General features: G+C 33.7%; 1 protein-coding gene across 20 annotated transcripts in view; it reads left to right on the top strand.

Annotated features, from left to right (window-relative positions):
* Window positions 1-15,376, top strand: part of LOC145252844 (opioid growth factor receptor-like protein 1) — a 106,536-nt gene that overhangs the window by 34,396 nt on the left and 56,764 nt on the right. For 12 of the 20 annotated variants that reach the window (XM_080112855.1, XM_080112852.1, XM_080112847.1 and 9 more), the window contains exon 2: window positions 7,795-7,843. In XM_080112855.1, the coding sequence (XP_079968981.1) occupies window positions 7,795-7,843 (49 nt within the window). Of the gene's footprint in view, window positions 1-7,794; window positions 7,844-13,660; window positions 13,691-15,376 lie in introns of all 20 variants that reach the window. The other 8 variants (XM_080112849.1, XM_080112843.1, XM_080112841.1 and 5 more) reach the window with 1 other exon arrangement.

The following is a 15,376-nucleotide window of genomic DNA, read 5'->3' as shown; positions in this document are numbered from 1 at the left end:
AAAGCATCGTAATTTGTAACAATAAAGTATGCCCATACCTACGCACGCGGTAGCATAAACAACGGCTGTTAAATGTGCCTTCGCGTAGCAAACTGCCTTCTTACATGGCGTACGGGTACGAATCTTCCGCGGATAATGTAAAATTTGTATGAATCCAAGTGTTTGTTTTTTTAATTTTATTTTATTTATCTTTTAGTTTTCAGAACATAGAATTTTCAAATATATATATATATATATATATATTGGTGGACAATTTAAAATCAGAAGAAAAAGTTGTCTAAAACAAAAATCTTTTTAAATACATTATAGCACTTTGGGGGGGGGGTCTTACGTAGTTGTTAATGCATTTTAATTGATCTAAAGCAAAATTTTCACGAACGGTTTTCAAAAAACATAAGCATAAAACATTTTTATGTTTATCGTTCTTTTCTGGGGGGCGGGGCATTCAATTATAGAAGTTGTATGGCTTAACAGGTGCTTCTGTTGTTTAATTAACCGTTTGTCCAACGCGCCGACATTTACCGATTAGAATACCATTTAACATTTTTAGGAGATTTTACTGTTTTCTGTTTACATTGGGGGGAAGAGGCGGGGGGTGTTAGGGCACAACACATGTTTTATAATTGAATCCCTCCCCCAAAAGAACGGAAAACATAAAAATATTTTGTCTTATGTTTTTGTAAACCGCTCGTGAAAACTTTGTTTTAAATCAATTAAAATGCATTAACAACTACGTAAGACAAAAAGAACCCCCCCCCAAAAAAAAAGTGCTATAATGTATTTTTAAAAAACTTTGTTTTAGACAACTTTTTCGTCTAATTTTAGATTGTCCACTGATGAAAAAAAAATGTCTTTCCGACACTCCCCCCCCCCACCACCACCAACTTGGGGTGCTTTTCTTTTCTTGTTTTATTTCTTCTTCATATGATTTTAAATTGTCCGCGGAAGATTTGTACGCCATGTGAGAAGGCAGTTTGCTACGCGAGGCACATTTAACAGCCATCGTTTATGTTACCATGTGCACGCGCGTAGCGTAAGCGGAAGCTGTAAAATGGAAGAAAATAGTCAAATGGGTTAAAGGGTTAATACCATGCGAATTGTTAATGTGATGGGTGGGTTTGATTATCAGATTCGTTCTCAGCGACCTCGAATACCCCTTAAAAAACAAATTAGAGTGATCGGTTTTCTTTTGTAGCATAGCACTATATTTACCAATAAGAATATTAAATTATCAGAACATATAAATTGTTTTTTAAAATATAAATAATACTTTTTATAATTGTAAACTATGAAAACATTTTATTTTAATTCAAAGCAGTATAAGTAGAACTTTTTATAATTTTAAACAATTTGAATTTTTTTTTAATTTTTAATTAAAAATTTAATCACGAGATTATCTATAATATAAATCTCACCTGTCTGTTTAAATGTATGTATGTATGTATGTATGTATGTATGTATGTATATCTTGCAAAAACTTCCGACAAAAGCAACAAATTTTCATGAGATCAGTATAGTTTTGAAGCTCAACCCTTCAAATATCAAAAAAGTGGCCAAAAACATTAATTCCTTCACCCTCAACTGGGCACTTTTCTACAGAGAGAGGGGTCACATTTTTTGTCGATATTTTCGAAAGTCATCCCTACTTCCGATTGTCTAGCCTTAATTTAAACCTACATGACTTCCGGTTCGGTGATGAATGCAACAGCAAACACGTCATGTTTTTTTCTCACATTCTTTTCCACCTTCACGTCACAGGTTCGAGCCTGTCTGCCTGCCACAACTTTTGTTTTTTACTCAACACACACCTCCAAACACCCAGGCAACGCCGGGCACCCAGGCTAATTATTAAATAAATCATATAAGTAGCTTAAACATGCGTATTCTGTTGCAATTTATTAATTTTCATGTGTATTCTCTTTCAATTATCTTCAACTTTTTAGAAAAAATTTGAAATTTATTACTTTTCTTCTATTGTCTATTTCTATTGTACAAAATTAAAATGTATAAAGGTTTTCATTATTTGTTAAAAATTAAAATTGAAAAAAGTCTGTGAACAATGTTTCTTTTAAAATTATAAAAAAATTATATTTTTGTTGTGTAAAATTAAAATTTAAAAACTATGGCTACCACTTTTAACATATAAATTATGTTGCTTAATATTCATAAAACTACTTATTTGCGGAAAATTTAAGTGCAATATTCGTTTTCAGCATATCCCAAAATCCAAAAAGTCGTAATTTTAAAGGAAAATGTTAAAGTAGAAACCAAGTTAAAATTTACCATGTAAAATTATAAAACTTTTGGTACTTATGTATTTTTGCTACCGTGTTGAAATAATAATGTTATTATTTTGAAAACCATTCTTAACATAGGGAGGGTGTTTAGTAATAATTCTGTGCTTCCACCTAACAATTTAATAATTTAAAAAAGATATAGGGAAACCTGAAAAAAAAACTATTCTAAAATCACGTGGTACCAAAGATGATGACCGGTCAACGATATACCCTCCGACCTGTACCCGCTAGTTGCCAAGCAACAAAGAAAGAAAGAGAAAGGCTAAGAAACTATTATTTTTGGGGAATGGCATTATTTCGTTCTATTTCTTGGCTTTTAGGGGTGACTCGGGTCAGTCCTACAGCTTTCTTACATCTAGGGATTTCTACTGTGAAAGGGTGGGATTTAGCTGCTTGTTGAGTTTGTCGAGGGTATTTACGTCAAGGGGGTACAAGTGCTTGTAGTTCGTTAGAGCATTCACTATTAAAATACTTGTAGAACAGGCAGAAGGATGCAACATTTCGTCGATGGGACAGAGATTGAAGCTTACATGACAGTTGGCGATTCTCGTTTGAATCCTGTTCAGGAGTGAGAAACTAGTATCAGATGCAACAACCCAAATGTTACAAAAATACTCCATACATGGGTGAATGGGAACCTTATAGAGGTACAGGATACTTTCAGGCATAAATAGTTTTCTAGCACGGTAGAGAGAAACTACCTTCCTCACAGCGGTCCTGGCAATGCTCTCAATGTATCTGTTTCCACTCATGTTCTTGTGAACGTTGGGCCAAAGAGTTTAAAAGAAGTACTGTCAGGTAACGTATCTTTAGCCATTGCTATTAATGATTGAGAAGGTTTCTTGTAATTATTGAAGGAAACAAGTTTAGTCTTGGCAGCATTGAATGTGACCATCTATTTATGTTCCCATTCCACTACAGATTGGAGGTCTTCCTCCAGTGTTTCTGCCATTTCCTTAGATATGTGTTCATTTGTTTTCCCCTTATACCTGTTATAGAGTGTGTTGTCATCAGTAAATATACCTATCTCAGAGGCAATTTATTAGGGAGGTAATTTACGAATAATAGAAATATTAAAGGTCCAAGGATAGATTCCTGAGGTACTCCTACATTAATATTATATTGTTCATATGTACAACCATCAAGAAGGATTTGATTATGTTAATATTCGTCCAGTGATACTGTATGATCTGATTTTGCTGAGAAGACCATCATGCCACACTCTGTCAAAAGCCTTAGATATATCTTGGGCTACTGCTCTACCTTCCTCTGCTTTGTCCAATGTATGGTATATATGTTCAGAGATTACATTGAGGATGTCTGCTGTGGAACAGGCTTGCCTAAATCCATATTGTTGGTCGGTCAGAAGTTTAGAGCTTGATTAATTAAGGACTCAAATATTTTGGCAAAAAGCAGGAGGACACTAATGGGGTGATAATTTAATGGGTCAGTTCTTTTGCCAGAATTCTTGAAAATAGGTACCACAGAAGCAGTTTTCCAACAATCACGAAAGCAAGATTCGTTAAGGTATTTGTTGTAAAGTTTTTGTAAAGAGAACTGGAGCAACCTCAATGGAGCATTTTTTGGATGAGCTCAGGTCACACGCTTTTGAGGTGTGTAGGTATTTTAATGATATCATGCACCTGAGAAGGTGTATTCCAGATCGTTCAATGTGGTGTCAGTCCGCAAAGAAAAGTCAGGGAGGGAATGGTTTGCTGGTTTACTGCTTTTGACTTCAAGAAATTTCTGCACCTGCTACCTTGGTTCCAAAATTGATAGTTCCTGATTATGAATTGGTGAACATCGATTCACACGCTTACAAGTTAGTGACTCCATCCCCCAGCAGTCCTACAGAAGTTTGCCAATTTGGCTAATACATGATAAGTATTGACAGAATTATGTTCAAATGCAACTCCTTTCTCAAAGCTGATGATTGACAGCAATCTTAGTGTGCATCACGCAAGTTTTACCTAAAAACTGACAATAACTTGGAATGACTTGACCACAACAATACCAAAATATATGGAACCCCAGAAACCTATAGTTTCTACCTTTCCTACATAAAAGAAAACCCTCAATGACAGTATAACAAACTTAACGAGTAACTCACTAGTGATGGGACTGATCCACATAACCAAGAACAAATGATGACAGACGAAACCTTCAGTTTGATACCAGTGTGTCACCAAATAGCAGTCCACAAGTCAAATTCTCTATTCAAGAGAACCACATGTATGTCTCCCACATGTATGTTGAGCATACCAAGATGATCAGGCTGAGATAAGCATGTGCCAAAATGGTTTGAAGACTACATCATGATGGTTTCAACTGCACATGACTCTGCATCCCTATCCAATGTTTACAATTCAGCCATACTACAACCATCATTATGAATATCTTCAGTATCCCCCATTTTTGGTTATTCTGTCTGCCATGTTTCATGCCTCATATTTGTAGAAATCCTTTTGTATCAGTCTTGGAGCATGTCCCTCCTGACAGCTATGTTTACACAGACACAAAACTTGTGAGGAAGGAGATAGAAGAGTACCATGATTAATGGATTTCTAACTATTGCATTAAAATCTTTTGCAGATTTTGCTCATTGTCAGCAGACAATAAACGTTTGTGGAACAAATGAAATATGTTCTTATTTAAAAAAATTATTACATAAATTTCTAATATCGGTTTTTATGTAGGGAAAATACTATTCCTTTCTTGTAAATAAAACTATGTATTTAAGATGCGATTTTGAATCCTTAGTGATCTAGGAATTTTTATAAATTTCATTTTTAGCAAGATAAAAAGTTACATCTAGTTTTTATTTCTTTAATTAAAACTTTATATATTTACTACTCGAATTATATACTGTGTTATATACTGGCTATATAACAAATCTATATATGTGAGTTGTACATAATGAGTGTCTTTATCTTGTTAATGTGTTATCTATTTACTGTGTTTGACGTCTTCTAATATGTTATCATCTGATGTATAAATGTTTCTCTTGTCGATGTGTGTATAATGGTTATCTGAATGTGTCAACATTCTAAGCAGTTTATGAACATAAGAATGGATACACATCTTTTACATTTGTGCTGGCAAAGAACAGCATACCTTGAATCACAATCATTTTCATCTGTTCCGATGTGCTCCTGTAATGTAGCCATGTCTTTAATGAAAAACTCAAACAACCAAGTTGTTTCATATTTACATTTATTGCAGTTGCAAGTTGTTGGTTCTGAGATGGCATGCTGTTTTCTCCTCCACAACTACACAGGTGGCAAAAAGAAGTCCGCACTTGTAATTTTTTCAAAAACTGCAAATTTAAGCTGTAACTGTTTAAACAAACTATACCTCATTTGATTGGCCTTTTATTCTTCTATAATTTTACCTGTTCATATTTGACTTTTAATTGAAATATTCTAGTGTTCACGTCAATTAAAAAATAATAACTTTAAATTGAGGAGGCAAAAAGAAAGTCCGCACAATGGAAAATTGTTATTTAAATGTAACTTTAGGACATTAATGCAACACAGATACAATAGGAACACAAGGGAATAGTTAATATTTAGTAGCATAGCTCTTTTGCAATTTGACAGCTTGCAATCTTTTGGGAATTTCTTGAATTAGACTGCAGCAGTACTCCGGGGAAAGGCATCCCACTTTTCTTTAATTTTTGTCCAAAGTTCTTCCAAATTTGAAATTTTCTCATTGTATAGTTGTTGCTTGATGTAATGCCATACGTTTTCGATAGGATTGAAGTCTGGAGATTGTGCAGGCCAATCCAAACATGGAATATCGGGCTCTTCCAGGAACCTCTTGACATTGCCAGCTGCATGAATGGGAGCATTATCCTGCATGAAGATGGGATTATCATCTAAATTCCAACCAAAGTAGGATAGAAAATGCTCAGTCAACATATTAATGTACTTAGTCGAATTAATTCGACCTTGCAAGCGAACTATAGGCACTGGACCATTGGTACTAATAATGCCCCACACCAAAACTGAACCTCCACCACCTTTGAAACTGAGCACCTAGGATTAAATTCTTCATCTTTCCTCTGACAGACGTACTGCCTAGCCTATTGAACTTGCTTTCGTCACTAAAAAGCACTTTTGACCAACATGAAGAGTCATGATCTTCATTGCATCTGACGAAGTCCAGACGGCGCTTTCTGTTCTTTACAGAAATCATTGGCTTGTCTCTTGCAACATATCCTCACAAATTAAATTCATTTAATCTGTTATTGACAGTAGAAAGAGAGCATTTTTTAACAAGATTGCACTGTTGTTGGATTTGGGGAGTCGTTTCAAATCTGTTTCTTAGGCCGTGGATCTTGATAGCATTGTCTTCCCTGTTAGAAGTAACTCTAGTATGACCAGATTTAGGGGCATCATGAACACTGCCGGTGTTTTGGTGCTTTTGCACAGTCTTTCGTACTGTTTTCTCATCACATTTCAATCTGTGGCCGATTTCTTGATTGGATAAACGAGAAAGGTGGTGATTAATGAGCTCCTGAAGATCACTAAAAGAAAATCGTGGCATATGGACTAAATGTTATGTTGTATAACCTAAACAACAACAACTACAATTAGAGATGATTTGTTGCCTGTTGGTGGATATTTCAAACTGATTTAGGTATGGTAATTTAAGCTGGTTTTAAGCGAATTTGTTGCTGCAGACATTCTTTTTACCTCCTCAATTTGAAGTTATTTTTTTTAAATTGATGTGAACACTAGAATATTTTAAAAGTCAAATATAAACAGGTAAAATTATAGAGGAATAAAAGGCGAATCAAATGAGGCATAGGTTGTTTAAACAGTTCCATTAAATTTAGCTTAAATTTGCAGTTTTTGAAAAAATTACAAGTGCAGACTTTTTTTTGCCAGTACTGTACATATATTCATTTATCCAGTCCAGTGAACCCATGAGTGCCACCCTCTTTCTCTACTGCACAAATTTCAGATTCAGACTATCTAATTCCCTACTTTCTACATGCAATCTGAAACTCATTTCCTTTTCTGGCGTCACTCTCTATGTAGCATTAAACACATCCTCCATCGTTTTTCCAAAATGTATTTTTTTGTCTGTTTTCTTTGTCCTAAATTCCTAAAACCGCTCAATTCGTTCTTAGTGAAAAACATAACTATCAGAATGACATATCATCCATCAAGTTACATTCCTGGAACCTATTAAATGTAACTATTTCAACTGTAAATATTTATTTCACTTTGATCACATTTTTTCTGATATTCTACTTTCACAAATAATAATCGAACATTATAATACTCATCATACTAATCGACTATTTTACTTTTTTTTTTACTTCCTGGTGATAATTTGGGAAAACCGGTGTGCATCCCATTTCTGTGAGAATTGTATTCATGCCACAAATTGCATGATATCAAAAGAACTTACTATTTTTCTCCTCTGATTATTGTTTATTTGTAAAAATTAATAATTGAATTTATTTTTCTTTTCATTTTAATTTCAGGAATCCCTCCCTTCAACCGATGGACGGCAGCAACCATTACCGATTGCAAGTGAGTACAAATATTTTCTTCCAGTTAAAGTACTCAGCTATGCTGATGTCATGAGAAATCATTATTATTTTTACTATGCCATCCATCTCATCTCTTTATATAACCCAAAGTTGTCTATATTTGTCTGTCATTACATTACAATCTATCTAAGTACAGATTTTAAATTAGCATGTCCGATCTGTCGTCTTAATCGGTGTCAAAAGTTCTTGAACATTACTTCTTTATTTATTAAAAATGTTTCTTCTTTATTTATTAAAAATATTTACTTTGAAGACAAAATATTCCTTTGTTTTTTTTATATAGCAAATAGATAAGCAATATTTGATAAATGTTCATCATTATATTTTTTGTTTAATAATGTTCATCAATATATATTTTGTTTAATAAGAATTATGTTTCTTTTCCATAGTGTGTGTATTTATTAAACTATTTTAAATTTAAGTGGAAATTTAAAAAAAATTCCTATGCAAAACTCATTTAAGTAGATTAAAAGACAAAATACTTTTTGGTACAGTGATGGCTTAGTGAATAAAACTTTTAGTTTCAATATTTTATGCGATTGTGAGGAGGTGACGATACCTAAGTGGTTAATGATATGAACTCACAACCTCGGTGAGTCAAGTTCAAATCTAGTTTACTCCACAGACACTTTTTCTTAGAATGTTGGCAACTTTCATGTATCCTCTCGTATAAGGAACTGATGTCTTTCTAGAAAGGATTTTAGCCAGAAAGATATCAAGGAAACTAATGCCAACAATAGAATCATCTGGTTAGTATGCAACGAATAAATGAAATGTCATTATGAGTTCGAATCTCACACTAGACAATTGTTTTATTTTGCTATAGTATTCCAATTACTTCTTGGTTAATATCAATTATCATTATAAACCTGAATAATTTTTTAAAATAAAAAATGGATGAAAAATATTTAATAGGTTCTTAACTTCTAATCATAGCCATAAAATTTTAAAAAGTTGAGAAACTCGATATGGACGCATATTGTATCTAGTTTTATATAACTAACACTTTAAAAAATATTTATAGAAATAACCATAGTTGTGTTTTTATTGAATGAAACATTTCCTTTTTTATTCTAGGTTGGAAATTTATTTAAAATTATGTAATGGTTGTGATGTCAGAGGGTGTGCTAATCTATCTATATATCTATAAAAGTGAACGTGTCTGTGTGTTTGTCTGTCTGTGTACATTTCCCTACGCAATAACTCTGTCAATTTTTAGTCTATAGACTCGAAATTTGAAATACCGGGTACTGAGATTTGGGAAAATCGATGTGACAGGTGTCAGCCAGAAATTTGGCTGTTAAGGGGTCAAATTTCAACAATTTGACCTTTAAGAACTCTATCAAACTCCTCCAACAATTTTGGGTCTAGACACTTGGAATTTTAGATATAGGTTCCTTGAACCTGGATCTAACTTAATAAAGTGATTTGAGCCCGAAACTATAAATTTTAAGGGGTCATAATAGGGGTCAAAGTTTTAAAAAATTAACCATTTTTTTTTGTTTTTTTGCTTTTTTTGACCAGCATACACCTCCAAACACCCGAGCAACGCCGGGCACCCCTGCTAGTATATCTATAAAAGTGAACGTGTCTGTCTGTCTGTCTGTGTGTCTGTCTGTCTGTCTGTCTGTGTGTCTGTCTGTCTGTGTACATTTCCCTACGCAATAACTCTGTCAATTTTTAGTCTATAGACTTTTTTATTCAAGGTTGGAAATTTATTTAAAATTATGTAATGGTTGTGAGTTCAGAGGGTGTGCTAATATTTTGTATTAAAGAGTTGAAGTTTTTATGGCGATTTTTTCAGATAGCGGGAGATTATAGGTGGTTTAAAAAAAAAAAGAAAAGAAATTTAGTTTGGGGTGTTGTCCAATAGTTCTATACTAGGGGAAACGGTTAGTGATGGATGGCAAAGAAGCGCAATAAGCTAGTTCTTGTCCGGTGGTGCATTTTCAGTGGGGTTAATTTCATTTACGTATTTAAACTTTCTCTTGTGCCTGCAACTTTTGTTCACCGAACTCTTACGCTTTCCCGGCTTATTATGCATCTATTTTTTTTTTAATACGAATATATGTATGTGTATGCGTATATGTGTGTGTGTATATATGTATTCTCTATTTTACTTTATTTTATACAAGTCCACTTACCCCTCACTCCTCAACCCCATTTCCTGCTATTCTAACCCCTCCCCTCCACTTGTCTGTATCCCTTTCTATTACGCACCCCTAATAATTTAGTATTAACAGTATTCACATTATTATTATTGGTAATAGTGGTGGTGATGTTGGAGGTAGTGGTAGAAGTATTGTTACTACTGCTTTTATTATTATCATTATTATTACTGCACTGTTTTTAACGCTATTACTATTGTTATTATTATTATTATTATTATTATTATTATTATTATTATTGTTTTTATCATCGTTATTATTATTATTATAATCATCGTTATAATTTATATCATTATTATTACCCCTGTCATTGCTACCATAACCGCTACCATTATCTCCATCTTTACTGTTATTAACAGTATTTTTTAATTTAATTTTATCACAACTATTGGTAACATTATATTTAATGTTTAATTTTAATGTTTACTTTTAATTTTGCCTTTATTTTTATTTTATTTTATTTTTCTTAATATTAATTTTTTTTATATGCAACTTTACATCTAATTTATTTTCAGCTTTATTATTACTACTATTTTTATAATTGTCATAACTATTATCTTCTGTACTATTATAATTACCCTACTATTATTTGGCATATTTTTACCACTCTCATAAGTAGCTATGGTTTCCTTACTCCCCCATTTTAACATCAATATGTATACTTAACCTTTTACACCAAGTTATACGCATTCATAGTCATTGCCACCCTAATCTCCGACCGCCCCCTTATGATCATACTCCCTAACAGTAGAAACTTATAAATATATTGCCGCATATTACCTTTCAGTTTTACAACCTTACATAACCCTCCCCTCCCCCCCGAATTAATCCAAATTTCCCACTCCATAGAAAATAGACACCCCACAAACCATTAAAATAAATTACCACACAGCAACAATACATCCCCTATTTAACCATAATACATATACCCCTTAATCTCAATACTATGTTAAAGACCATATATATTCTTATGTATCATACTATATATAATAAGCTTCTCCTTATTTATTTAGAATTCAATAAAGCTTCTCCCAACATTCTATAATTCCTCTTAATCTTTTTCATCCCTAATTAACCTTACACTAGACGCCGCATCTCCCCCATGCTACCTAGCACCTTCTCTACTCTTCTGATGAGAAGAAATAGGCTTTGAAATGCCCTAGCATTAGGAGTCCCTTCTATCCCCCCAAATTTTGCCTGTATTCCATTATTCAATAAATGATCCATTCTATATCTACCTATATATAGCTTTGTGTCTTCATTTCATACTCTTGTTGTCCTGTTATATATATATGTGTGTGCGTGTGTGTATGTGTGTATATAGGTCTTGTTGAATATCAGTGCTAAGCTCTCCATATTATTATTTTGTCCATTTTTTTTTAATATGGCGGACTAACTTTCTCGTGGAAAATGCAAGAAAGTACAGAATATGTCAGTTAAAAGAATGGACAATGCGAGTTTATAGATAATGATTAAAAATAGGTTAGATATTGAACAATTAAAATTGGGAATTCTTTGTTTGTTAAAAGTGTGTTTGGACAGACATATGTAAAATCCATGTAAAATTTAGTCATGTTGGTTAACAGCACACCTCTGACATCATAAAAAAAGGAGATTCACAATATATTGACATGAGGTTCGATATAGTTAATCAGGATCAGACAATCAAAGTCACAGTGATAGAGTCAGTTAGAGATGAGAGTCGGACAGTGACTCTAGTGAAGCTGATGCCCTTAGAGGCGAAGGGTGAAAGAGAGACCATGTAGCTATACAAGTTTGAATTCCTGACATCATCAATCGGCTGGCTGAGGAATAAAGAAATCATCTAATATTTTGTAACTGTTTGTCTTCTTGTCATCATTCCACCAACTGAAAGGTAAATTGTGTTTGGACTATCATCTTTAGTGATCTTTGGATAAATCCCCCCTAAGTAATGTGTCCCCTTCTCTGTGTTAACAAGAACTATATAAATGTCTCTCCCTCAGTCTTGTCATCATCATCGTCATCCCCTGTTTTGAGTCCCTGTTAAACATGTCTCCAATATGTACCAGCTACATAACATAGAGAGGTGGCGATCGTCTTCGCTGGGCACTCCTTCGAAGAGGAACGACACAGGCTTCACCTTCATGTGTGCTTTCGTCTGTAGTCTGATGATCGAGAATCACTGTGTCAGACACTGTACAGTCCTTCCTGGTTGTGATGGTCTTGATGGTTCTGTGTATGTCAACAGAGAATGAAGATTAAATTGATGTTGTTTCACAGTAATAGCAGGTTTATTGCATATTGTGTTGTGTATAGTGATGTGATGATGTGATTATTAGTAATGTTGACTCGAACAAGGAGATATGTGTGGAGGAGTGTTCTGTAGTGACTTTTACGCTGTTGTGATAGTTGTTGTTGTTTTAATAGAAGTCTATCAATGTCTCTATGCTGTGTGGACAAATGAGAAAGATGTCATTTATGTACCTGTAGTATTGTAGTTGCTTGAAATGGTATGTGTGTATGTATTTTTGTTCAAATATGTGCATGTAGATGTTGGCATAGCTGATTATATAGTTAGAGGTGCATTAGAATGTTATTCTTAAAGGGAGGTAATTAGAACATTCTTTAACGACACAAACGAATACAAGTAATGTTTGAATTGTGCAAGTAAACAGAGCATTTAATAGATGAAAAATAGATTAGAAAAATTTTAAATATCTGGAACAAAAACGGTTAATTTTTCTAACTTTGACCCCTATTATGACCCCTTTAAATTTATTGTTTTGGGCTCAAATCAAGTTATTAAGTTAGACCCGTGTCCAAGGAACCTATATATAAAATTTCAAGTTTTAGACCCAAAATTCTCGGAGGAGTTTGGTAGAGTTCTCAAAGGTCAAATCGTTGAACTTTGACCCCTTAATCGCCAAATTTCTGGCCAAAAACCGATCACATCGATTTTTCACAATCTCAGTACCCTGTATATCAAATTTCGAGTCTGTAGACTAAAAATTGAGAGAGTTATTGCGTAGGGAAATGTACACACACACACAGACACATACAGACACACAGAGACACACAGAGACACACACACACACACACACACACACACACTTTCACTTTTATAGATATATAGATTGTGTTGAGGGACCGTCTTATTGCATTTGTTTGAATATCTGTTGGAGAAAGTTTTGGAGTTTTTTGGTGTTATTATTAAAGTCAAATACCATTGGTATTTGTGGGAGATGAGTTTTTTTATACATTTTTATTTAATTAGATTCTATCTGCTTATATGTGATGCTTTGCTGATAGCTTTTTTATTATTTTGAAGAGGCAGTTGCTGTGGAGAATAGTTGGTTAAAATTCTTACCTGTGTGTCATACTCTGATTGGTCCGTACAGAGGCTTTTGATGCATTGATGGTAGGGTTAATGAGGAAAATCGAAAATACTTGACAGTAAATATATTTGGTTTTAAATTAATTGTGTCACTTTTGAAGCACTTTTTAATAAAAAAAATAAAAGATAGTTAATACTTTTTTTTTAAAAAACGATATTTTAGAAGATAGAAATTAAAATGTGAATCAATACAAAAATTAATTTTTATTTACCATATCTATCAAATAAAAAAAGATCTTTTGTTAATTTACAGATGAGGCATGTAGTGGATCATCTTCCAGATGCAAGTATCATTTCATAATTCCCTATAGTTTATAATAAAAACGTAAATTTTATAATCCTTCCAGTATGATGCAATTTCTGTTCCAATCCAGATAAGTGTGCAGCTATAGAAGTTTTATCGAATATTTTATCTCTGGAGCACATTTATAATATGGCACCAGTCAAATATCTAGTTAAAATTGTATAATATGAACAAATTTTATGTTTACATGTTTTCGCTAATCTTTTCTTATTTGGTGCTTCAATTATATGTTGATTGGTGCTTGGGCGGGGATGAATGTGTCGTTGGTGTTGATGTGGTGACATATTTTACATCTAGATTTGTTGCATATTTCGTTTCCTTGGGGTATGGGGTTGTGATATATTTTATGGATGTCAGTAGAGAATTAAGGTTATTTCATATTAATGTTTTTTTTTATTGTATTGTAACACAAAATAAAATGAAGGAAGAGAAAAATAGTAATAAAAAAGAAAACACAGTCAGTCACACGCAACAAGTCTCCAAGCATTCCCATGCAACTATCTCTAAGGATTCATCACTTATCATCCCCGTTCTCCCTGCAGCCTCACTTTATGTATCTGACCGGCAAGATATACCACACGAGCCATAAGATTTTCCATTACTTTGCGAGACTACCCAGTTGTAAAAGCTTTACTTCACATAATGCACATATGTGCGGAACCTTTAATGGTAAGCAGCAATTTTCCCTAGACTCTTCCCTCATCTCATGATTGCAGACAGTATAGGTGTTACATAAGACGGGCTGTCCCCTTCTCATGTAAGTAAGAAGGCAGACTAGATAAGTGAAAATGATATTGGGAAAAAGCTAGAATCGAACCCTGTAGGCAAGTGTTACAAGATAATGGATAATTGAAATCCTAGGAATGCAGTCGATTGTTAATTCTTTTAGAAATAACTAAATATTTATGTCAGAAACAGAGCGATTGTCCATGCTTTTTAGAAATAACTTGATATTAAATATGTCAGTTAAAAGAATGGACAATGCGAGTTTATAGATAATGATCAAAAATAGGTTAGATATTGAACAATTAAAATTGGGAATTCTTTGTTTGTTAAAAGTGTGTTTGGGCAGACATATGTAAAATCCATGTAAAATTTAGTCATGTTGGTTAACAGCACACCTCTGACATCATAAAAAAAGGAGATTCACAATATATTGACATGAGGTTCGATATAGTTAATCAGGATCAGACAATCAAAGTCACAGTGATAGAGTCAGTTAGAGATGAGAGTCGGACAGTGACTCTAGTGAAGCTGATGCCCTTAGAGGCGAAGGGTGGAAGAGAGACCATGTAGCTATACAAGTTTGAATTCCTGACATCATCAATCGGCTGGCTGAGGAATAAAGAAATCATCTAATATTTTGTAACTGTTTGTCTTCTTGTAATCATTCTACCAACTGAAAGGTAAATGTGTTTTGACTATCATCTTTAGTGATCTTTGGATAAATCCCCCCTCAAGTAATGTGTCCCCTTCTCTGTGTTAACAAGAACTATATAAATGTCTCTCCCTCAGTCTTGTCATCATCATCGTCATCCCCTGTTTTGAGTCCCTGTTAAACATGTCTCCAATATGTACCAGCTACATAACATAGAGAGGTGGCGATCGTCTTCGCTGGGCACTCCTTCGAAGAGGAACGACACAGGCTTCACCTTCATGTGTGCT

The sequence above is a fragment of the Euprymna scolopes genome, chromosome 29 (assembly GCF_053919585.1).
Source record: "Euprymna scolopes isolate OS-2025 chromosome 29, ASM5391958v1, whole genome shotgun sequence".
NCBI lineage: Eukaryota > Metazoa > Mollusca > Cephalopoda > Sepiida > Sepiolidae > Euprymna > Euprymna scolopes.
The sequence above is the reverse complement of the archived record's forward strand: the minus strand, read 5'-3'. Positions and strand labels throughout refer to the sequence as shown.